Below are 26,093 nucleotides of genomic sequence, written 5' to 3' on the forward strand. Positions count from 1 at the left end.
CCAGAACCCACATGGTACTCACCTTCATTTATCTATAACTCAGTTTCAGGGGACCTGATGCCCTCTTCTGGCCTCCACAGGCACTAGGTGTGGATGTGGTGCACATACATAGATCAGGCCACAGCTATTCACATTAAAACAACAAAAACTGGGGCTTGCAGACTGATCTAGGGCTAAGGTACCTAAGGCCCAAGATATTATTTATAAACATCCTTGGGATCTGGAGGCTAGGATCACTGAGAGTTTTTGATTACGAGCTTAGAGAGTTATCCCCACCTGGGCTTGGGGATGGTGGTCCCCAGAACCACAGGGTGGCTTGTAGACCATGTCCTGACACATCCTGTGTGCTCTCGTGGCAGCTCATCGAGGGTGCCTCTCCAGAGCAGAAGCAAAGCCTTGGCATCACCAGCATGGACTACTATTACTACCTGAGTCTCTCGGGGTCCTACAAGGTGGATGACATTGATGACAAGCGGGATTTCCAGGAAACCCTGGTAAGTGTGCGTCCAAGGCTGGCCTGTCTCCTCTCTCCTGCCTCAGTCTCAACTGATGCTGAGGACAGTAAAGATCAACAAAGCAGATAGCAAGCAGTGTAACCTGCCCCCTCAGCCACTGTAAGCATTTCTGAAAACCTGTGTTCAGCACTTTGGAGAGCCATGCACACACACACACACACACCACTTTTTCCTGAGAAGCACGTAATGGTTTAAGATGAGTAAAAAGCAAATTCATCAATAGCCTCCAGCAGGAGTGTTCTGATAAACAGGCTAAAATGATTGAGGGGGTGGGTTTAGCATGCTTGTTTGCTGAGCAGCCAATTCTTGGAGAGCTAGCTCTTCCTTAGAAAGGCCACAGCCACTTTATGGTCTTAGTTGAACATCAACAGTGTTCGGGGCTGGAAAGATGGCTGGAAAGTGAGAGTGCTTGCAGTTCTTGCAGAGAACCCCCGTTCAGTTTCCAGCACCCACATCTGGCAGCTCACACCGCCAGGAGATCTAATATTCTTTTCTGAGATCTGTGGGTGCATGCAGGCGTGTAGCATGCATGCACACAGATAAACAAAGGCAAATTTTTCAAAATAAATCTAAATAGGTTTTGGTCAGGTGTAGTGGTGGCACATTCCTTTAACCCCTTCTAGGACAGCCAGAGCTACATAGTGAGACCCTGTCTTATAAAACCCAACAAACAAGCAAGCAAACAAACAAACAAAACCCAGAGAAATAAAACACAAAGAAAAGTTCAAAAACACTTTTTGAGTTCTGTTTGTTTCATCTCCTTCTCTTTTCTCATCCTGAGTTTTGAGGTCAGAAGACAAGCATTGTGCTCACACAGCGGTGGCCACACCATGCGCATGCTACAGTCTAGGTTATAGCATTTGGGCTTGGAGGGTTTATGACCTGCATGGGATAATCTAAATCTTCCACCCTAGATCAGTCTGGAGGTAGACCTGTCTTCCATTTATCCTTCAAAGTCTACACTGACATGGTCTTTTAAGTCAACAGCAAGCTCAGGCCTGTTCATCCACTGAGAACTGAGGGGCCCCAGAATGAGCAGCAGAGGATCAGTGTGGGGGAGCTGGTGTTGCCCAGCAGTGTCAGGACGTTAAGACAGATGAGTGCTAGGTCCCAAGGCTGCCCAGCCGCAGCCTTAAGGAACAGGGAAAAAAACTGTGGATGAAGGGTCCAGCATGGACCCAGGGAGGAGCTCTCTCAAGTTACAGAAATCCAAAACTTAGCCATTTTAATTTACTGGACTCAGAAACTTGGCTTTTAAATGGTCTGTAGGTCCTGAAGATTTTGAAAGATGTTTTTGCTGATAAAATCTATCCCTCTCCCTCCCCCACAAGGGAGAAGATGACATAAGACCTCCTGGACTGCTTGGAAATGGAGAGGGAGTGTCCTTGGGGAGGGTTGGCAGCCAGAACATACACAGGACAGGACAGACCTGGAAGCTTGTGCCCGGGCTCCTGTCCCCTGAGTGTCTTTCCTCTTAGAGGTCCTCTAAGGTCTAGGGTGTTCCTAGAGAGCACGTTGTATTTAAAAACAGACTCCCCGTTCCAGCAGGGCTTCTAAGAGCATATGCTGGCTAGGGGCATGACTCCAGCAGCAAAGTGCTTGCCACATAAGCTTGAGGCCCTGAGTTTTATTCCCAAAACCCATGGTAGGGGGGGAGAAGGGGGAGGAGGAGGTGGGGAGGAAGGAGAGGAAGAAGAGGAGGAGGAGGAGGAAGAAGAGGAGGAGGTCATACATGATAGCATACACTGTAATCCCTGCTCGGGGGAGGCAGAGCCAGGAGGATCCCTGGGACTTGTCGATCATCTAGTCTAGCCAAATCAGAGAGCTTCATATCAATGAGATATCATCATATTTCAAATAAATAAGCATGGAAATCAAATGAGGAAGACACACCTAACATCACCCCTGACCTCTTCATACTCGTGCACCTATGTACACATAAGCATGTACATACACTCATGCACACATGTACACACACAAACACACACACACAGAGTGAGTGACTACCCAGCTCACTGATCACCTTCTTTGATGGAGACTTCCCGTCATTGTTGCAGGCTAAGCTACACACTAGCTGTAGAGCCCACTCTGTGCCTTGTCTGTCACCTGCTCACTCAGCCACCGGACTCACTGCTCCCTCTTTTCCAGCATGCCATGAATGTGATTGGAATCTTCTCGGAAGAGCAGACTCTCGTGTTGCAGATTGTGGCTGGAATTCTCCACTTGGGAAACATCAGCTTCAAAGAAGTGGGCAACTATGCCGCCGTGGAGAGTGAAGAATGTGCGTAGCTCTGCTCGGGCTGTGGAGTGAGGGGAGTGAGTGGTTACCCCCAAGCCATGCAAGACCTACCTACCCCTTTGATTGGCCTAGATTGCTAGTGAGGTGCATGGGTAAGAAATGAAAAGTCATGTGTCCTAAAGAGCAAAATGGCTTCAGGAGAGAGTGGATCTCTTTCATGCACCTGTCCTTTCTCCCCTCCCCTTCCTTCCCCTCTCCATCCCTCCCCTTCCCCCTCCCCCTCCCCCTCCCCTTTCCTCTCCGGTGTTGTCTCATCTCCCCTTCTCTCCCTCTCTCTACCCCCCTTTACCTCTTCCTCTCCTGTATGTTTTTTTCTCTCTCTCCCCTCCCCCTCTCCTCCTCTTCCCTCCCTCACCTCCGCATCCTACACCATGCATGACTTGAAAAATTGTTTCTATGTGTTACTAACCTTGGAGACACCTGGCAGAATTGAACCTTGAATTGAACCTGCCCTATAAACTAGAATAGTAAACATCTAGTTGATTATTATTAATTTAGTGTGGGGGTGTACACATTGCACACATGTGTCGTGACATCTATATGGAGGTCAGAGGACAACTTACAGGAATCGGTTCTCTCTTCTGCCACGTGTGTCCCAGGAATGGAATCAAATCATCGGGCCATCAGAGCCCACTGAGCCATCACAGGGCTCTTCATCTAGTTTCAAAGATGAAGGCACCCTCTAACCATGAGAGGAGTAGCCTCTTCATGATGGGTCCCTTGGTGGCACCCTTTCCTCTACCTGGCCTTTATAATGAATAGGTACCTGAATGTCCTGACAGGCAAGGGACAGGAAGCATGGTGTGGAATGCTCACAGATTTGCAGTTTCTTCCATGGGTCTGATTTAGATTAGATTATTTTGGACACAGAGAAATGAACTTTGACCATTGGGTTGGCGATAGTCCTGGTGACCGCATCTATCTCAGCCACATCCTTGAGACCCAAATGGTCATTTTTATTCCTTCAGAGGAAAGTATAACCTTACGGTGTCCTTCCTACAGTAAGTCCCACTGGTCCCCTCTGCCTGTGATCTGTTGTAAACCCTATAGCATCTGACCCCAATCTTCCAGGCATCGGTGGCACTCCAGGCCATTCTGAGAACACACGCCCACTTGAGCCACCCAGGAAGGCATTTTCCCCTCTCAGCATTCTTGGGGGATAATTTTAGACGCTGGGTAATAAATAGTATCCCACTCATTGCTGACAGAGCAGTGGGGAGATTTCCATTCCAAATAAGGATCCTTTTTTATGTTTTCCTTCTCTTTTCTCATAAAAGAGGGAAGTTCTGCTAACATCTGACGTCTATCTTTATCTGATAAAGACATATTATATTTAACAAGGGAGGGTCCAGAAGACAATAAAAATGCAGAGTGTACATGAGGCTTAGGAGTGGGACCTAATCAAAATGGTAACTCTGCCTGTAGGCTCCCTGGACTTCACCCTAAAGAGTAAAGTGGCCTTGACATGCATCAAATACACCTGTGTGCCCACAAGGCTGCATCACATTAGCGGTTCTGGTATGATGGTGGTGTCTATGGAAGGAGACAGTATTTCTCTACCCCCTTGAGAAGTAAAACCCTCACTGCCTCCTAGGACTTGAGTGCCAATTTGTTCCTGGATCCTCCAGCCAACAAGGAGCTTACTGAGCCTTCTTGGCATGGGTGAAAGGCTTGTGAATCTAGCAACTGCTTGTGAAATTCCCTGAGGAACGGGGATGGTACAGTGGAGGTCAGAGGAGGCTGAGCTATGAGCTAAGTAGGTTTAACAGACAAGCACACAGCCCTAGCTATCATTTCTTCTCAGTTGTGGGTTGTTCATTTAGCCATCTAGTAACATGGTCAACTGGGTGCCTGTTTGTGCCTTTGCCAGCAGCTGCCTCCCCTCCCCAGGGCTCGCCAGGGTTCCCAGAGATGAGAGTTGCGGAGTTACCATTCGTACATTCTTTCTCCTGCCTTCAGACTATAGGGAGAGTTTATATCACCATGTTCTACAGTCACTTTTCCAGGCAGCATTGTATCTAGGAGACTATTCTGTACCCATTTCTTTTTTATAGCTACAAAATATCCTACTGCTTGGGCTATACTTTGGGTTTTTCAACCATCATCTGTTGCTAAGCATTAAGATGTTTTCTGGGGTGTGTAGCTCAGTTGGTACCCAACATTTATAAAACCTTGGGTTTGATCCCCATCGCCACATAGACAGGAAGGGGTGGAGCACCCCTGTAATTCCAGCACTCAGGTATAAGCAGCATGAATCAATAGCCTTGGTTCATTCCATCTTTCTTATGTCCGAGTATATCTTTGGGATAAATTTATCAAGGAAAGGTTTATAAAAGATATCCGTGTTTACTATAATTAAAGTCAGCAGCTTTTCCTAGATGTTGAAGGAGATGGCTAAAATCCTGTTTAAACTAGCCCACTAAGGCAAGCCAGATGTCTGTTTGACCTGAGACTAATGGGGGCACAGAATTTTCTTTATATTGCTGGAAAGCCAATCAAACGTTAACTGAGACACATGTGTACTTTTCCATAGCAAGATAGTAAAACCATGTCCTTTGACTCAACGACTATTACCTGAATGTGATTAAATATGAAACTCAAGAGCTTTGTTGAGTAAAAAAATACTACTTTATTTTTTTATTAGATATTTTCTTCATTTACATTTCAAATGCTATCCCCAATGCCCCCTATACCCTCCCCCTGCCCTACTTCCTGTACTGGGGCATATGATTTTTGCAAGACCAAGGGCCTCTCCTCCCATTGATGGCCAACTAGGCCATCCTCTGCTACATATGCAACTAGAGTCACAAGCTCTAGTACTGGTTAGTTCATATTGTTGTTCCTCCTATAGGTTTGCAGACCCATTTAGCTCTTTGGGTGCTTTCTCTAGTTCCTTCATTAGGGGCCCTGTGTTCCATCCAATAGATGACTGTGTATCTATTTCTGTGTATCCACTTCTGTATTTGCTAGGCACTGGCATAGCCTCACAAGAGAGAGCTATATCAGGGTCCTGTCAGCAAAATCTTTCTGGCATATGCAATAGTGTCTGGGTTTGGTGGTTGTATATGGGATGGATCCCTGGATAGGGGAGTCTCTGGATGGTCTTTCCTTCCATTTCAGCTCTGAACTTTGTCTCTGTAACTCCTTCCATGGGTATTTTGTTCCCCATTCTAAGAAGGAGCGAAGTATCCACACTTTGATCTTCCTTCTTCTAAAAATAGAAATAGAAACAATGAAGAAAACCCAAAGGGAGACAACATACTACTTTAAAACCACAGAGGAGTCAAAGTGCATATAGCACTGCAGCCCAGCCTTTGGTAAATAGGTTAGAAAGCATCACCAAAGCCTGATAAAATCATACTCATTGTATCTTGGCCTTCCCCCACGTAGCCCAGGCTGCCTCAACTTGACACGTAGCCAAGGCTGACATTGAACTTCTGATTTTCTGTGTATACTTCCCAAGTGGCCATGTTACAGTTGTGTACCATTGTTATAGAAAACAATATACCTTCTCCGTGAGCAATTACTCCACAGCTTAGAGGTGAAGCAAGGAAGGCTTTTGACTTAATTGCCTGGCCAAGTGAGGCTAACATCCACATAACAGTCACCCTTGAACAGAAGATTTTCTGACATCTATGCACCTTAGGCTCATGCATTCCACAGACACTGCCATCTTTAAGTCTCTTCCTGGTCCAGCCCAGGTGATGCTTCAAACAATCTGAACAGAGACAGGAAACTGCAAATTTGGCCACTAAGACAAATATGAGATTTAACCACCAAAGGGGCTGCATATCCCCGGGATTATTTTAAGGATACCAAGAATGTTCCTTTTCGAGTGGTTGTTACCAGGAGTCATCTTGCCCACCTGGAAGAATTATGTTTTTCCTGGTAAAAAGAGCATGGGGGATTTAGTGGCAGGTGAAGACCTAATAATGACTGTCACCCTGTGTTGCCCCCCTTGAGTGGTAAACCTTTGGGGATAGTTGTTAGAAGTCTCCTTGGTCATGTGAGTGGAGCCTAGTGCTGGTCAGTCCTAGTGAGTAAACATTGCACCCTAGCATCCTACATCCTTCATCTCTAACTGGCCTGCTTAGCAGACTACTTATCTTTGGGGTATTTTGGAGTTTGTAGGCAGCACTCTTTTATCTAAGTTCTGTTGGTGTGACTTAATATCCCCTAAGCAAATACATTATTAGTCAATCCTTTATAACATCAATTTTATTACTTGGAGCTTTTTCTACATTAACTGTCTCACCCACTTTATGTGATGCTGGGGTTGGGACCTTGGCTTTGTGCATGCTGAGGCAGGTTCTGTACTGAGCTACATCCTCAAACCTGACACTTCTTTTAACTGTGTGAAGAACAAACTTTATTTTTCTACATCCTTTTGACTTTTCTGTCCTCCTCATATCATATTCAAATCTAAGTAGGAAACATGTTGAATCTCTCATTGAACATTAAATCTTCCTTCACCAACGTAATGTGTTGAAATATTCTCGTACCACGTTCTTCCTGGTTTAGATGACTGAATAACTCCACTGGTCTTATGGCAACATTTACGATTAATCCTTGCTTCTTGCCTTTCCTTCCCCAAGCCTGTGGGCCTCTGCGCTCAAGTTCTTCCCAAGCCTCGGCCCCACTCACACACCCTCATGGAAATTCACAGCCTGGAGGAAGTCAAGCTAAGCAAAACTATAATTTCAGCACCAGGGCAGCCGCAGAAGAAAATACGAGGCCATAAAACCTTGTGTTTGAAAAACATGGCGTGGATTTGGTCCAAACCAAGTGCTCTATTTCCTTTCTAGTCTGCTTAGCTCTGTCCCTAAGCCTGTGGCTCTGGCTCTTGGCCACACTCCATGCCTTGTTTCTGGAGAGCCTGCAGCCCTCCACATCCACCCTCTTCTATCGGAGAGCTACAAGATGCGGAAGGATAGCACATGTCCGGTCACTCCCTTCTGTCTGTTTTGTCTCAGAGGTCTCATCTCAGCCTTGTTTGGTTTTCTTAGCTAAGGCCATAAAGATAACAGCTTGAACTGTTTACAGACAGCTCATTCATTTCCACTATTGGGATGGTTAAGGCTTGGGAAGAAGCACACGTTTACAAAACAGACATGCTGGCTGACTAGTCATTGTATAAAACTGTTCTCTGTGAAAAGCCCTAGTGAATATGGTCCTTTTTTTTTTTAATGGAATCTCAATAAAGAGCCCAGGGTGCATTTGACCCTGAAGGCTTCCTGCCTCAGTCTCATGAGTAACTGGAGTCCCGGTGTGCACACCACACTCAGCTACTGTAATTGTATGTATGTGTGTACAAGGGCACATGTGTGCATGTGGAGACCAGAGGTCAACCTCAGGTGTTCCTCAGGATTCATCTTGTTTATTGAGACAGGGTCTCTCGCTGGGACCTGGGACTCCCCAGTTAGGCTAGGTTGGCTGACCAGAGAGCTCCAGGCAACTGCTTGTCTCTGGCTCTGCAGCTCTGAGATTACAAGTGTGCACCACCATCTCTGGCTTTTCTAGATGGGTTCTGGGGACTGAATTTAGGTCCTCATGTTTGTGCTGCAAGAATTTTACCACCTTGGCTTTTCCTCATCCCTTCTGTAAACTGTTGATGAAAGACCATGGCTCTAGTGAGATATGTCCTCCTTGATGTTGGCAGGAACAGCTTATTTAGTATCTCATACTTGGTGAGTGTTTTCCTGGTCCCCACAACGCCAAGTGTCCAGTGTGATTTCTGGGTATCTTCTCTCCTTACGTTGTACAAAAGAAGAATTTGCTTCTAGGAGATAACCATTGGGGAAAAATCAAAGCCTGAGAGATAGATTTTTTATAAAATCAATGCTCAGGCTCTTTGTGAGAGCCTCGTTCGTGTGTATAAGATATACCTTGTTCTGGTGTTGACTTTTATTTTTAAGACATGTTCATTGAATGACTCTAAGAAGTAAAGTGCTGAGACGTATCAGTCAGTTAAATCCCAGCGCTTTCTGCAATCTGAGTAGATCAGTCTTGATTGAAAGACGGGCGGTGTGTTCTCACTGTTAAAGGATCCTTTGGGGATCTTGTTTGGGTGTTGTTTGGTTGGTTGGTTGCTTGCTTGTTTTTGAGATGGACTCTCACTGTTTAGCCCAGGTTGGCTTTGAAATCGTAATCCTCCTGCCTCGCCTTCTTAAGTATTGGAATGATTGGTGTGTGCCACAACAGTGATGTCATCCACAAGATCTTAACATACTCCTTTCATCAGGAGAGAGAGACAGAGACAGAGAGACAGAGAGACAGAGACTGACCCTTATCCAAGTTCAGATTTTTCACTTGTATCTATAAAGTCCTTCATTCGTGTGCAAGAATGGTATTATTTATCCAGATAAGAACATTCTGACCAGAGATCAAGGGAATCCTATTTGTATCAGTAGCTTTCCTCTTGGCAGGTCCTGTGGCCTGAAAGAACTTACCACGCTCATGGGAGCCTTTAGTTTTCTATTTGAAGACCCCAATCCCCCCAGTACATGTTGTGAGTTAGTATGAGTGTACTTTGATACCTGTAACATAATCCCCTCTGTTCACATGCCACCTGCAGAGGACACACCCTGTGGCGTGTCTGTTAAAACCTTCTGGGGTGGGAAATGGCAGTTGGTGAAGCACTCACCATACAAGATTAAGGACCTCCGTTCAATCCCCAGAGTCCATCTAGGAAAGTTGGACTTAGTATCCTGTCACCTCAGCACTGGAGAGGCAGTGACTGGAGGATCTCTGGGGTTTGCTGGTCAGCCAGCCTAGCCAATTCAGTGAGCTTCAGGTTCAGTAAGAGACCGCGTCTCACAGAACAAGCTGGGGAGTGGCTAGGGAAGACATCTGTCATGGACATATGTGCAGACCCATGGAAACTCATAAATACATACACATGAACCCCTTTGCCTCCTGCTTCCCATCCTAGGTCACCCTTCCCCAATGCATCGAAATCTAGCCCAACCTTTTAATCTTAGCTTTCAGCTGTAGCAAATGCATAGCTACACCACATAGACCACATCCCAACCATGCCCCTGCTTCCCCGCTTGTTCCCTTAGCACACACCATTCCCCTCTCCACGTCTGTTCAAATCCTACCCGTCTCTGTCTTCCTAGTCCAGGTACCACCCCTTCTGATTAATGCTTCTGAGAGCATTAATAGCTTCCTGCTCTAAATCTTCTAGGATTTTATAGTCTGTTTGGATGCACTTTGCCTTTCAGGAGGTTTCTTTATTTGATAAAATTCCCAGATTGTATTTACTATCTTTTCCTCATTTTCTATGTGTTGTAAGCCCTCTCAGTGTAAGCATTCGGTCAGTAGGAGGTTGTAGGACTTAGTAGGTCTGTGATAACAGGGATAGTAAATGAGACCGTGAAAACATTGCACCAAAGGAGGAAAACATTATCCAAAGCCAACAAAATGTTTGTTGATTGAGTTCCTGTTGATGTAAGCATGGAGAAATGTCCATTTTTCAGTATCTCAGTGTGATCTCAGTATCCGATGGCAGTTTGGGAGGAGGACTGGACTGCGTCCTTCTTGGAGCACTGATTTGAGTGACTGGAAGTCTTGGTCACCATAGGGGTTGTTTTGCATAATAGGACAACTGGGTAAAACAAATAGGGATATGTATGATACATGGAGATTTGTCATCTCCAGGCTGGCTTCAAACACAAAGATCCACCTGCCTCTGCCTCCCATGTACTGGGCTCTACTACCAGGTACTATGTCACCTCCATAGAGGGGAAGTTTTGGAAGGTAACGTTGGTACTCATTGTCTGCCCACGCATGCACAAGGGCTTCCGTGTGCTCGGTAGATAGTGGTTACAATTCTGAAAGACAATCCTGTTTTACCCTCCACAGTTTTGGCTTTTCCTGCATATCTGCTGGGTATAAACCAAGACCGGTTAAAAGAGAAGCTAACGAGCCGCCAGATGGACAGTAAGTGGGGAGGAAAGTCGGAGTCCATCCATGTGACCCTCAACGTGGAGCAGGCCTGCTACACCAGGGACGCGCTCGCCAAGGCCCTGCACGCACGAGTCTTTGATTTCTTGGTAGATGTAAGTAAATAGGAGCGGACATGGCAAAGCTTCAGGTTTTACATTGAAGGAATACAATGACTAGGAGTTTTTTCTCATGCTTGCCTCAAACTTTTGCCTCATCCTTTGTATGTGCCTCTCTGCCCTGTGTGTTCTCGTTTTCTCTCTCTCTCTCTCTCTCTCTCTCTCTCTCTCTCTCTCTCTCTCTCTCTCTGTTTCTGGTGAATCTTGAACCCAACTCCTACATATTTACAGCAAGACCCAGTAACTAAAACCAACACAGTACCTTGAGGGAACAGAGGAGACCTGTGGTCCAGGGCCATTCTTGATTTCTCTGTGTAAAGGCTTAGGATTGTTATATTTGGTAATAACACAGTTAATCTATGGCAAGTGGTTCCACACATGAAGTGGTAAGCATACGTCTTTCCTTGCATTTCTGAGGGACAGGTATTTAAGATCAGCCTAGCCCATCAGCTCTGACTCAAACATACTTCAAGTTACCACACTGATGGAGAGCAGTTCTCCAGGCTGGCCTGGGGGTGGGAGGCATGGTGTCAAGTAGAAGTCCTCAGTGCTGTTGGTTAGAGGTCTCTGTTCATAGCCACACGGACCTCATCTTAGGGCAGCCTGATGTCGGCAGCTGATTTTTCCCAGAGCCAGTCATCTAAGACAGGGCATGCGAGCAACAGGCCATGAGTGTTTTGTCTTGATTTAAGATTTATTTATTTATTTACTGTATGCAAGTACACTGTTACTCTCTTCAGACACACCAGAAGAGGGCATCAAATCCCATTACAGATGGTTGAGAGGCACCATGTGGTTGCTGGTTGTTGTTCAGGACCTCTGGAAAAGCAGTCAGTGCTCTTAACCGCTGAGCCATCTCTCCAGCCCAGACCATGAGTGTTTTATGTCCCAATCTTACACCTAATTATTATCACTTTGACAATTGATCTGAACAAGCCACTGAGAAAGAGCAGTCCACATGGGATGGAAATTAAGCTGTGACTTTCAAAGGGGAAAACATCAAAGGTTTGGGAGATCTACATGTTGAGAGATGGTGTTTTGCTTGATTAATGTTTTGTTTTGTTTTGCTTGTTTTGAGATAGTATCTATGTAGTCTAGGATAGCCACAAACTCCATCTATAGCTGTACATGACCTTGACCTTCTGATCTTCCTGCTTCTGCCTCCTGAGTGTTGATGCAGGACTGTACCACTATGCCCAGCCACTTTATGCTGTGCTGGTGACCATGAACCAGGGCTTCATGCATGCGAGGCAAGCACCCTACCAACTGGGCCACACCCCTCCTTGATGTTCGTTGTACTTTTAAATTAACTCTGATACTTATAGACACAGCATAATCATACATACGCTTATATATGAATATTCTTACTTTGCTTGTTTTTCAGACAGGGGTTTTTCTGTATAGCCCTGGCTGTCCTGGAACTCACTTTGTAAACCAGGCCATTCTCAAACTCAGATATCTACCTGCCTCTTGAGTACTAGAATTAAGGATGTGTGCCACCACTGACAGTACACACACACACATACACACACACACACACACACACACTAATAATGGATGTTATTTGTAGATTGTTTATCTTCTGCATGTGCTTCTGGGAACTGTGGCCACTTTATGCTCAGCATCGGTGACGTGTGTGCTGTGATGGTCAAGTGCTGAGTTAGGTGCATGTGACTGGCAGGTGCAGGTTTTGCAAGAGTGTCGCCTCATTCAGGGCAGGATCTTTCTCATATCACCCAAGGTGACAGCTTCTTCTCGGTCTCTGGACATCACTGTATGAACACCACCTCCATCGACCTTCCTTCATCCCTCTGTCCCTCCCCACCCCCCTCTCTCTCACTCTCTACAGTTGTTTTTCAGATCTTCCCCAAACCATTGTTTTGTTTATGTGATTGTTTGGTTGTTTGTTCCATTTTGTTTGGATGCAGGGTGTCTCTGTGTAACCCTAGTTGTCCTGGAACTCACTCTGTAGACCAGGCTACCCTCCAATTCAGAGATCAACCTGCCTCTGCCTCCCAAGTGCTAGGATTACAGGCATGTGCCACCACCACCAGGTATCCCAAGATCTTTTAAAAGCATACACAGCTTGTCTTCAAGCTGTCTTGTCTCCAAGGATCAATGTGGTTGCCGTGCAGTGCTCCGTACCCTTCCTGTATATCTGGTCAATAAGAATGAAAGAAGGGGACTAGAGAGATGGCTCAGTGATTAGGACTGCTCTTCCAGAGGTCCTGAGTTCAATTCTCAGCAACCACATGGTAGCTCACAACCATCTGTAATGGGATCTGGTGCCCTCTTCTGGTGTGTCTGAAGACAGCTGCAGCATACTCACATACATAAAATAAATAAATCTTTAAAAAAAAAAATAAAAGAATGAAAGGAGTTATCCGCACTGTGTTTGTTTTCTCCTAGTCCATCAATAAAGCCATGGAGAAGGACCATGAGGAGTACAACATTGGAGTCCTGGACATCTATGGCTTTGAAATATTTCAGGTAAGGGGGATGGGATGGCTCAGTGAGTATGAGAGCTTGCCATGAAGGCATGAGGGCTTGAGTTCAGACTCTCAGCACTCAGGTAAAAATGGCGGCATATACCCATAATCCCCATGCTGTGGAGGTAGAGGCAGAGGCTCACAGGGGCTGGCTGGCTAGCCTTGCTCTAGGCTTAGTAGGAGATTTTGTCTTATGGGAATAAGGCAGGGAATGGTCACCCCCATATTCTCTCTCATCTCTGCCTTCACAGTGAGGGCTCCTGCAGACACACTCATGATCACACACACACAAAATAAAAGAAAGGGGGAAGGTGAGAAACCAAGAAAGAAAAACAAAATGAGGTGGGGGCAGGGGTGAAGAGATGACTCAGTGGTTAAAAGCCATTGCTACTCTTCTAGGGGGTCTGGGTTCAGCTTCTTCCATCCATGTCAGTCATCTCACAACCACTGTGACTCCAGATACAAAGGATCTGATGCCCTCTTCTGGCCTCTGTGGGCATGCCCACCCATTTGTGGTATACATACATACAACACACACACACACACACACACACACACACACACACACACACACACACTATATAAATAAAAGTAATAAATAAGGAAGGAAGCAAGGAAGGAAAATAAATTGATTCCAGGTAAGGCCAGTTTGTACCGTCAGAGCTTGGCGGGGAGATGATGTCCCCCCAGCCTATAAGAAATACATTCCAGGCAATGCAGAAGCAGCAAGCTCCAGCTCATCTTGGTCTTTGCGAGTTCTTCATGTACCTTTACCAAATTAGTTTCGCCTAAATATAAACCATGCTTCCTCTATTGACGGAGCTGGAGTTTCTGAAACAGCTTTCACAGGCGTTTTAGAACATCACCAAGAAATGACTTTTTAAATGATCTTGTGATATGATTACAGGAAAGGACCTTTTTTTTTTCTTTTCCTCCAGAAAAATGGCTTTGAGCAGTTCTGCATCAATTTCGTTAATGAAAAATTACAGCAGATTTTTATTGAGCTGACGCTAAAAGCAGAGCAGGTAAGCAGCCCCTCTCCCTTCGTCTCGTTCTCTGTCTGAGTTGCTTCAGAGATATAGATTTTCCTTTTTGATGACTGACTTGGGTTTCAGTCTTGTATTAGGAAATGGACCTACTAAAGTCAGCAGGAAAGCCATTTGCCTTTGCAGATTTCAGTCTTTGAAATGCAAATACCATCTGTTGTGTGTTTCTTTCTCTGTCAGCAAGATAAGCTAGGAGACCTGCCTGACAGTGAGCTGTTTCTGCTACTCTCTGTCCCACTGGCCAAGGTGCAATGGGAGTCCTGACCTCCATTGTCTGGGAAACACCCCCAATCTGCCCCTTAAAGTGCATATATTTATAGCAACACTGGCATTTGAATTCTTCCTTGGATTATGTCTAGTTTACACTTTATTCTAAAAGTGCAGTGTAGGTTCTCTGATACTCCTGGTGCCATGTTCTTTCATATTTACAGAGTCACCATCAAAAATAAAAACTGGAGATTTGAGGCAGCAGAAATTACTTCTCTTCTGGTCAGGTGTCAAGAGTCTAAGTCCAGCCTTGCAGTGAAGTCCCTTCAGACATTGGCGGGAGAATCCTGAAAATCCTAGGATTCTTTCTCTGCCGCATCCTGGTGGCTCTTGGTGACAGAGCTGTACTCTCTACCTTACCCTCTATTGCTCCAGGCTGTAGCCTCCCTCTCCTTTCATAGCTACAAGGACCTTATTTCTAAATCTTGAATCCCGAGGTTATGGGTGCACATGCAATCTTGGGAGAAGCTATACATATCAAATGCTGTCTATCTAGGGACCATTACATGATTGGCATGTTAGCTCTCCACCACTGAAGATTGGCCAGAGTGAGGTGGAAGTACCAACTATGCTTCGAGAGAGCAGGCAGGGTCTGGCTTGTATACTTTACCCAAAACCAGCCTGGCTACAAGAGGTTTGTGATGGAAAAATAACAGTAGCCACACAGTGAGATCCAATGTGTAAATATTCTGTTGAATCTAACATATAGGATTTGTTTGAAGTTATTAGCAACCAGCAAAGAGTCACCCAGAATGATTCCTAGTTGTGTATTCTCTTCTAAATTCCTATTTTGTGTGTATGGATGCTTTGCCTGCATGTATGTCTGTGCCTTATATACATTCCTGGTGATCATGGAGTCCAGAAGAAGGCATCAGATCTTCAAGGACTAGAGTGTCTGATGTTTTGTGAGCTACTGTAGGAATACTCAGAATTGAATCTGGGTCCTCTGCAAAGACATCCAGTGTTTTTAACCTCTGAGCCATCTCTCTAGAACCCCTCACTTTATATCTTGAAAAACTAGACAATGGCAAGGTTGTTATTGAAAGATAAAATTAGAAGGGTGAGGACTTCAGTGCATGTAGTGTGTAGGAGAGGCTCACTGTACATCTGCCTGGAGATTCCCACATGGAGATCAACTGAAACTGTGGGTAGAAGGAAGGCTGAACAAACATGACAGATGGAAATGTGCCCCCCACCCCCCACACACACACACCGACTGCCTGTCACGTGCAAAGTCCTAGAAAGGAGAAAGATCTGACCCTAATTTTTTTTTTTTAATTGCTGGGATAAAACACCATTGCCAAAGCAACTTAGGAAAGAAAATATTTAATTATGCTTATGGCTCCAGAGGTTTAGAGTCCACCATGGCAGAGCAAAGGGATGGTAATATGAACAGCTGAGAACTCGCATCTCAAACCTCAAGGAGAAGGCAGAGAATACCCTGGAAATTGCAGGAGTCTTTTGAAACCTCAAAGCCCACCCCCAGTGACACACCTCCTCCAACAAAGCCATACCTTTTAGTCCTTCCCAAACAGTTTTAATAACTGAGGACCAAGTATTCAAATGAGTCTGTGAGGGACATTCTCATTCAAGCTATCACATAGATTGTCTTAGGGTTTCATTGCTGTGAAGAGATACCATGACCAAGGCAACTCTTGTAAAGGGCAACTGGTTTACGGTTTCAGAGGTTCAGTCCATTATCATCATGGCAGGAAGCATGGCAGTCTGGTGTTGGAGAAGGAGCTAAGAATTCTGCATCTTTATCTGAAGGCAACCAGAAGGAGGATCTCTCTTCCACACTGGGTGGTGCTTGAGCACTAGGAGACCTCAAAGTCCACCTATACAGTGACACACTTCCTCCAACAAAGCCATACCTCATAATAGTGCCACTTCCGATGGGCCAAGTATATTCAAACCACCACATGGGTTCAGGAGGATCAGGAGTTCAAGGTCATCCTTGGATACATATGGAGTTCAAGGCCAGCCTAAGATGCATGAGATGTTATCTCAAACAACAATAAACAAACTATTGTGCGCTATAAATTTTAATGGCTCAAACAAAACATGAAAACCATTAAGTTATGAGATGTCCCTTTCCTATCACCTCTTAGTGAGGGAAAAGCAATTCAAGTTTTTACTTTCCTGGTGGTTTATGCAAGCTTCTAATTTCTGTTTTCCAGGAAGAATACGTTCAGGAGGGAATAAGATGGACACCCATTGAATATTTCAATAATAAAATCGTGTGTGACCTCATAGAGAGCAAAATTGTAAGCACTCGCCTGCAGTCCCCTTCACTGGTCTATCCTTTTTTTTTTTTTTTTTTTTTTGGTTTTTCGAGACAGGGTTTCTCTTTATAGCTCTGGCTGTCCTGGAGCTCACTTTGTAGACCAGGCTGGCNAGCTCACTTTGTAGACCAGGCTGGCCTCGAACTCAGAAATCCGCCTGCCTCTGCCTCCCGAGTGCTGGGATTAAAGGCGTGCGCCACCACGCCCGGCTACTGGTCTATCCTTAAGTGAACTTTCATTCTCTGGGTCCTGTGTCACTGTCATCGATTTTCAACTAAGGGAATGACTCGCACAGAATTTTAGCAGTAATGTTAGTAATGTACAAATGTGTACCATGAAAATAAAACAATAGGCTTTTATTGCCACAGTAAATATGAATGTTCATGAAATGGCAAGTTGCAAATGGAAGTTGTTCCTGAATTCTAGACGATAGCTCTTGGTTGTATGAAATAGCAAATGAGGAGGTATGAAATAGCAAATGAGGAGTCATGAGAAGGGCCACATCTTCCAGTCCCATCATGTACCCACATACACAGGAACATGCACACACGTGCACACACACACACACACACACACACACACACACGTATACCAAAAAATAAATAGAGAGCTAGCTAGCTTCTTGGAAGTGGGGTTTCCTCCATCTTTAGGTCTGAATGATAAAACCTCCTTTGGGAATTTTAAGTGCATTCTTCTTGGAAAGAATGGCTGATGACCAAGATGGCAGCTGAGTCTTGGGAGTAGTCTCTTACCTTAAGATGTGACCCCATAGGTGTTGTGTATTTGGAGGGGTCAGTGACCAGGTTCTTACCTTCTCCGTCGCACTAGAACCCTCCTGGAATTATGAGCATCCTGGATGATGTGTGTGCCACCATGCATGCTGTGGGTGAGGGGGCTGACCAGACTCTGCTACAGAAACTCCAGATGCAGATCGGGAGCCACGAGCACTTCAACAGCTGGAACCAAGGCTTCATCATTCACCACTACGCTGGGAAGGTAAGACCGCGGTTCAGTAGTCCGGGATTGATCCATTTTAAAGGCTCCCAGTGGTGAGCCTTTAGGGGTGGGATTTGTTTTCTCATGAACCAATAGACATTGATGTTATTTATTCATCTAATAAATAAGGCCTTTAAAGAATGTGAAGAGTTAAAACAAAGTACTGTCTACAGAGCTGCTAATTTTTAAGCACAAATCTCCCTGGTGTATATCGAAAATGCTGAAGCAATAGATTTTTGTCTTGAGAGTTGCAATCACAAATTTAAATTTCTTCACTTTCCCATGGGCACCGGGACTATGAAACAGGAGAGAGTGTGCACTTTAATGTTTTTCCATACAAAATGGATGCTAGGGTACAGGGTACCCAACCATGGAATCTGGGGTCATGGCTCTTAGATGCTTCACAGTCCTATGGAAATCCTGAGATATCTTTCCTCCCGTCTGGTCATCGTTAGCCAAGGTCCCTGAGCACGAGCTTCGGGGCAGATGGGCACAGCTCTGGTGCCACTTTTAAGACCAATTACCAAGTTTCAGTTGACTTCCTTGGTGGGTAAGCATGAGGGCTCCCTTGTTCTTCCCTTAGTCAGAACTTGGGAAAAAATAACTTAATGTATTGCCCGGACATGCTTAGGGATCCACAGACAAATGGGTATGCATGTATTCTTGAGAGCCGCAGTCCCATCCACAGATCATCGGGGGAGCCAGTTCTTTATCATCTACCATTTATAGGTCATGGTCAGCTGAGCCAGCTGATAGCCTTCTGTGTGACAGCACAAAGTGTGGCACCTCAAAGGCAATAGCCAGAAACATTCACCTTCTCATGAGGACAGCCATGCTCACTTAAGGATATTTTTAACCGAAGAAATATGTAGGATAGAAGTTGATTGCGCTCTACTCTTGGCCAGGTTTCCTATGACATGGACGGCTTCTGCGAAAGGAACCGGGATGTGCTTTTCATGGACCTGATTGAACTCATGCAGAGCAGTGAGCTGTGAGTGTCCTTTATCTGGCGTGCGGGACAGCTTTGGATTTTTTAAAAAAATGTATATGAGTATTTTGCCTGCATGTATTCTGTTTACCATGTGTGTGCCTGGTACAGAGGACAGAAGAGAGTCTCAGATACCCTGGAACTGGAGTTACAGATGATTGTGAGCAACCAGGTGGGTGCTGGGAGTTGAACCCAGGTCCTCTAGAACAGCCAGTGCTCCAGCCCCGAGTCATCCCAAACCAGTGATGGTGTTGTTTCAACATGCAGACCAGAGAGGGGCTAGAGTATTTAGCATCTGGCTCTTTTAGAACTGTTGAGTCTGGTTTAAAAATTGACTGTTTTCTCAAAAGAGCTTTCTCCTTCCAGTCTTTCTCTTCCTTCTGTCCCTAATGCTTCCTTCCCCCAAGTGCCATCTGTATGCCTGACTCCATCATCTTCAATACTGTTGGGGCGGGGGGGGGGGGGAGAAGAAGCGGCCATATTGGCAAAGGCCTGAAAGAGTAGAAAAATCTAGTTCTAGGATACTTTGTCCTTGGAACAAAGCCAGAAGTATTTTCCATGGTCACTTCATTTTTAAAGCTGGCCGGTGGCTTCCTAAGACCCGAATTAGCCTGAATGGGTGAAGCAATGGAGATGGAGAAGTCTGGGAGAAGCTTTTTCTCTTCTCTCCAGGGAAGAATCCCTGTGGCTTTGCTCTTGATTCCTACTGTAATGTAAAGGGAAGCTCTCACCCAGTGTCTGGAGTCCCTGATGTCCTACATATGAAGGTGAAGGATGACTTCACATTCCTTGCCACAGGAATACACTTAAGTGTCACCACCCTTGATCGCCAGATGGTAGAGCATATCTACAAAAGGAACAGTGATGGTATCTGCATCATGACCCTGGTGAGGACCTGGAAAGAGCTGCTGCTGGCAGCATCCTTATTGCCATTGAGTGCACGCTGACATCAGCATCGTCTCCAGGAACACTGGCCAATGAGCTGTACTGACATTTAGCAGCCATTGGAGCCATTCCATGAACATTCACAAACCAGATCCAAGCAGCCTTCGGGGAACGATGGTTTCTGGCAGTGGCTGACCCCAGAATTGACCACCAAGCCCCTCACAGAGGCAACTTATGCCAACCTTCCTACCATCTCTCTGTGTAACACAGACTCTCCTCATGCATGATGGGGACATTGCCATCCTATGCAAAAACAGGGAGCTTACCCAGAGGGTCTGATGTAGACACTGACCTGGGAAGGTCTGAGCGTGTGTAGCTCCATCTCCTGTGAGGACCTGTGGGAAGTCAAGCCCAAGCTCTGCTTCTACAGAGACCCTGAGGGGATGGAGGAGGTATTTGCAGAAAAGGATTTGAGCAGGGAGGAATTGCAGGGTGAATGGACCTTGCCAGCACTGGTCTGAAAGTGTGCAGGTGCCCTCAGTACCCTATAGGTCACTGAGGACTGGTCTACATTGCTCAGCCACTGAGTGGGCTGGAACCCATGGTCACAAGCTAGTCTCCAAGACACTTGGGCAAGACGAAAAGGTGGATAGAAAACAAAGTTACATAGAAAGAAAGAGAGAGAAGGAAGGAAGGAAGGAAAGAAGGAAGGAAGGAAGGAAGGAAGGAAGGAAGGAAGGAAGGAAGGAAGGAAGGGAAAGAGCAAAAGCCAACCCTAGGAGGAACCTCTATAGTATAATACATGAAAGCATTCATTTTTATTTATTTCCCTTTGAGGGAGTGTCTCCCAGGCTGGCCTCCTTTATACACTCCTGTATGTAGTGCTGGAATTGACTCCAGGACTTCCTGCATACTAGGCAAGCAGTCTGCTCACTGAGCTGCATCCTTAGCCAGGAATAACTACTTTAAGGACCACTAACAATTGGAACATCTTTCTGATAACTGCAATGAAAGCAAAACAGTCCTTTCCTTCCTAACCCCAATGAGGAGCTATTCTTTCTTCATTTATGTCTCCCTCAAAGCTCCCTCCCATCCTCCCTCACACCTGTGCTCCACCACCATCCTCCTCCATGCTGGTGCTCCACCACCATCCTCTCCCACACTTGTGCTCCACCACTATCCTCCCCCACACCTGTGCTCCACCATCACCCTCCTCCATGCTGGTGCTCCTCCACCACCCTCCTCCATGCTGATGCTCCTCCACCACCCTCCTCCATGCTGATGCTCCTCCACCACCCTCCTCCATGCTGGTGCTCCATCCCCACCCTCCTCCATGCTGGTGCTCCACCACCATCCTTTGCCCAAGCTTCTTCACACTCACTTTTGAGATGTCAGATTTCTGTCCATTCCAAATGCATAATGTCAACGAGCTCTCCTCTGAGAAGGTCAGGGAGGCCGCTTGTGGGTTTTATGGTAGCCAGGCGAAGGCTCACTTTCAGGGATGGTTTTTAATTATTAAAACTCCTGCCAAGTTCAAGAGCGATTGATGGGCCCACATAAACTGTCGTCTAGATGCAGCAAATTGTTTTGTAATATAAATTGCTGTAAAAAATCCATGGATATGTCTGGTCAGGTTAGAAGTAGATGGCTAGGGAAACTTCCTGGAAGTTTCTAAAGACCAAGAGTCACCCCAGGGTGGAATGAGGTTGCGTTAGCATGTCCAATGGTCACCTTATGTAGGACACTTCATTCACTGAGTCAACTAGAAGATATTTATTAAGCTGTGGTTCAGACACCAGGGGCATCAAAAGTAGCTAGACACATCCCCACCCTGTACAATGGTTGAGTGCTCAGTTGGAGTTATTAAGGGAATATATTCTGTGAACAATATAATTTTTATATACAATAAAAATAACTTGTGACTGCAGCACTCAAAACCGCTCAGGCTCTGTCAAGGGAGTTGAAGCCACTGTTGCTTGCTGGCCTCTAGCAAGCTGAGGGCATTCATTCTACTAAATGTCCTGTGGTGTTGGGCTGGGCATATGGTTTGGTTGAAACAGTGCTCGCTTAGCATGCGCCACCCCTGGGTTTGTTCCCTAGCACCTCATAAAACTTGGCATAGGGACAGGACAAATAACTGAGACACTAGCACCTAGGGAATGAAGAAAAGAGGACAGGGAACAGAACTCAGGGCCATCCTGGGCTACAAGGGGAGTTCAAGGTCAGCCCAGACTATATAAAACCGTGCCCCAAAAAGCCAAAAACGAGGATCCTAAGATGTGTAGGACACTCTTCCTTACGCCCCATCAAAGAATTATCCAGATGTGGACCGTCACCCATGATGATTCAGAAACAGGTGCAGAACTCAGGACTCCAATGTGGCTAGCTTGTCTTCACAAGCCCGTTCGGTTTTCCCCTCCCCTTCTCCTGTGTTGCCCTCAAGACAGCCCTCAGTTCCAGGGGTGTTCCAAACTTATTTCTCACGTTGAGACTCTGAGATGCTTGCATCTTATACTTGTTTTCCCTTTCCTGTCTTCTGCCTGGTACTCATTTGCCCACGTTGCATCTTGCAGGCTTGAACCGTAAGTCACGTGGTTTTTCTGTGGCCAGCATGAGATGCTCCTGGACAGCACATCCAGCCCCCACAGAATGAGAGATTGCTGATCCATCCTCTTTCTCTTTTTCCAGGCCTTTTATAAAGTCTTTATTTCCTGAAAACCTGCAAGCCGACAAGAAAGGGCGCCCAACGACCGCAGGAAGCAAAATAAAGGTTGGTTCTATTCTGGGAAGTTTTAGATCCCTGTAAGAGCTGGAGTTCTCTAACAATCAGGAACTGCCACCCAGGGCCATAAAGTCAGGCTTGGGTAGGAGTATGGTTATAGAAATGCCCAGAAGTTAGGCTACTTGCAAAAAAGGAAAAAAAAATGGAAAACGGCAGGATGTAGCTGAGTTTGGCTTGGCCACCCTGATCCTCCAGATGGATAGATACTAAGTACCTCACAGCTTAATGGCCAGCACACACTAATCAGTTCTTGTAAAGAGGAAATGGCTTTCAAGTGAATCTGGAAGGATTTATGGTAAACTAGCAGGTGTTTTGTGGTTCGGAATCGTGTTTTAGATATCGATGGTGCTTTTCCAGGCCAGGGCTCAGGCATGCTAAGAGTGAAACTTGCCAGAAACCCCAGTTCACCTTTAGGGACGACTTACACATCCCTCTCTCTAGGTCTTTCAGGCTCCTCCTTGCTGTGCAGTGCAGACACAGCTGGCCAAATGATGTTAGCCATTCAAAGATGCTGAGGGCGGTGATGAGTTCGAATCCAGAACATTCTGTAACTTGATCAATTACTTGATGAGTTTCTGAAGATAATACCCATTTAAAGTATTTTTTTTAGGGCTGGGGATGATTGTGACTTGGTTGGTAGAGGGCTTTTCTAGAGCACATAGATCCCTAGTTTCTTTCTGACCCTACCAATCCATAAAACTAGACACGGTGGTGAATGTCTGTCACCCCACCACTGGTAGAGACGAGACCATCGTAAGTTCAGGGGTATCTCTTAGCTACATAGTAGATTCAAGGCAGGTTTGGGCTATATGATAGCCTGTCTTTAAAAAAGAAAAAATATGTTTGTGTGTGTGTGTGTGTGTGTGTGTGTACTAAATCGTACCAGTTAAATATGTCTCCAGTTTTATAATCAAAGAGATGAAGTGATTAATATTTGGCATTTGGAGTTCCATTGCCTGTGGCTTTTGCTATCTAAGTTATTGCCAACCGTTGATTTAAGTCCTCGGCATCTGGAGCAGAAGAGATTGCTCAGTGGTTAAGAGCATTTGCTGTTCTTACACAGGATCCAGGTTCAGGTCCCAGCACCCACACTGCAGTTTATAACCATCTGCAACTCCAGTTCCAGAGAATCTGAGGTCCCCTTCCAGCTTCTTTGGCTCATGAACTTACATGGTTCACATAAACTCATATAGGCATACATGCACATAAAAATATTGGATTATTAGTTTTATTAGTTCTCAGCTTCATCTTGCTTAATTAAAAAGTTCTCTTGCTTATTGGTAAGGCAGAAGTTGTAGCACCAACTCCCAGGCATGGCCTTGATGTTTAAATCCAGGCATCCACCTCTAGCGCCTGCTCAACGGCTGCTCTGATGGATGGTCTGCCTAGCAGTGTGTTCCTGTACCATGCCCATGCCTTGTCCCTACTGACCACTGTGGGCATTTTTTGTGCACACGCTCACTCCCTGCCCTAGACTTCCATTCATCATCCTTCACACTGTATTCCATTCCATGACGCCCTCAGTCCGTGCCTTCCTGATGTATGCCAGCATCAAAGACACCATGGTTGTTACTATGGTTACTGCCCTCTGCTCTTTCCTGTCCAAGTGTTTCATGGATAAAGCCTGCCTTCCTAGTGCCTAATAACCTTCCTGAGGACAGAAACACTGCCTTCAGTAAAGGACATGGTTCCATAAGAGGACCTTTTAGGTTATGTGGATGAAGTCAGGCATAAGGTGGTGGTATATTTGTTTGTTTGTTTGTTTGTTTGTTTGTTTGCTGTTGTTCTTAGGGTGGGATATCTGGAATATTCAGATGGATCAATAATTGGTATTTGATTCCCAGCATCATGAACAACCAAATAGTTCTAGGCTGCTTCAAGCTGAGTGTGGTAGCACACAGCCAAGATCCCAACACGTAGGTAGTAGAAGCAGGCAGGTTACAAGTTTGAGTCAAGGAAGGTGGTGGTGGGTGGCACAGTCTCACCAGGTTTGCAGCCTTGCCTTATAGCCTAGTACTTAGAAGGCTCAGGCAAAAAGATTGTGAGTTCTAGGCCAGTCTGGCTTACAAAATGAGAGTGTCTCAATAAAACAAAGATGGAATCTTGTCATGTCCATCAAACTCTTGGGCTCCAGCTTCTTAACAGGATGCCACTGACACATGCCACCATGTCCACTGGGGCAGGCAGAGTTCTGAGCTGATAGGCAGAGCCCTCTGGGTTATAGGGACATCATGTCCTTAAGAGCAATTCCAAGAGGCTGGAGAGATGGCTCAAAAGTTAAGAGCACTGCTCTTCTAAAGGTCCTGAGTTCAAATCCTAGCAGTCATCACATGGTGGCTCATAACCATCTATAATGAGATCTGGTACTCTCTTCTAGCCTGCAGGCATACATGCAGGCAGAATGCTGTGTACATAATAAATAAATGAATCTTTATAATAAATAAATAAATCTGAAAGAAAGAAAGAAAGAAAGAAAGAAAGAAAGAAAGAAAGAAAGAAAGAAAGAAAGAAAGAAAGAAAAAGAAAAAAGAGCCGTACAAGACATTGATGGGATTTGGGTCTCTGGGACAGAGAGCTGAGGGCAGGGAACAGATGTGATTTTTCTGAGACTCAGATATTAACATCTGCATGGGAGGCTGACTCATGCCTTAGCCTGAAGGACCTGGATAAGGACAAGCTCTGGGCTGGAAACTTCAGTCATGAGACTGTCACGTTCAGATCCAAGGGCTCAGATCCCCCAAGGTTGCAGTGACTCATGTTCAAGTGGTCTGGAATATTCCAGAGGAGTAGGGACCTCTTGCTTCTCCTTTGTGTCTAGTTTAAAAAGTTACCACCTATCTGGACTCTACACAGAATGTTTAGAACAGGACATTTGGGGCCTTTTTCTAGGGAGGTCAGCCTGAAGTTTAGTTATCTAAAGAGATTTTGGCTTATATTCTCACCTAAACCCCGCCCTTCCTGATGAATCCTGTGACCAAGATCTGCCTGGTGATCTACAGTAGTGAATGTCTCATTATATATGCCTTCCTGAAACATCTCTGAAGGACACATAGCCACGCCCCCGCCCCTTCCATATCTACAGTTTGGAAAATATCCCCCAGAGTATGTTGAAAGGGACTCCAGGTTTCTGGATAGAAAATTTTATATTGAAGATAGTTTTAGTGTTGCACATTTTATTGTTTTAATTATTTTAAAATATAAAACAGATCTACAAAATTTGATTAGGATTGTCATTTGATAGACACTTGCATCAACTTACCAAAGTGAAACACATTGTATTTATGAAGCTGGAGAGCAGAACAAGTTTAGTTCCCAACACCCACATGGCGACTCACAACCATCTATAACTCCAATCCCAGGGGACTCTAACTCCCTCTTCTGGCCACCAAAAATACTTACACATACGTACATGCAAACAAAACATTCATATGGACAAAATTTTTTTAAAAAACTTTTAAATAAGATTATATTACATTTA

At 45.3% G+C, this 26,093-nt stretch overlaps 1 protein-coding gene across 1 annotated transcript in view; it reads left to right on the forward strand.

Annotated features, from left to right (window-relative positions):
- Myo1e (myosin IE) overlaps positions 1-26,093 on the forward strand; it is a 195,716-nt gene that overhangs the window by 117,091 nt on the left and 52,532 nt on the right. The window contains exons 8-16 of the mRNA XM_021171412.2: positions 360-494; positions 2,664-2,796; positions 10,678-10,874; positions 13,287-13,367; positions 14,305-14,391; positions 16,860-16,946; positions 17,793-17,960; positions 18,866-18,951; positions 22,522-22,603. Of these exons, the coding sequence (XP_021027071.1) occupies positions 360-494; positions 2,664-2,796; positions 10,678-10,874; positions 13,287-13,367; positions 14,305-14,391; positions 16,860-16,946; positions 17,793-17,960; positions 18,866-18,951; positions 22,522-22,603 (1,056 nt within the window). The remainder of the gene's footprint in view (positions 1-359; positions 495-2,663; positions 2,797-10,677; positions 10,875-13,286; positions 13,368-14,304; positions 14,392-16,859; positions 16,947-17,792; positions 17,961-18,865; positions 18,952-22,521; positions 22,604-26,093) is intronic.

The sequence above is a fragment of the Mus caroli genome, chromosome 9, assembly GCF_900094665.2.
Source record: "Mus caroli chromosome 9, CAROLI_EIJ_v1.1, whole genome shotgun sequence".
NCBI lineage: Eukaryota > Metazoa > Chordata > Mammalia > Rodentia > Muridae > Mus > Mus caroli.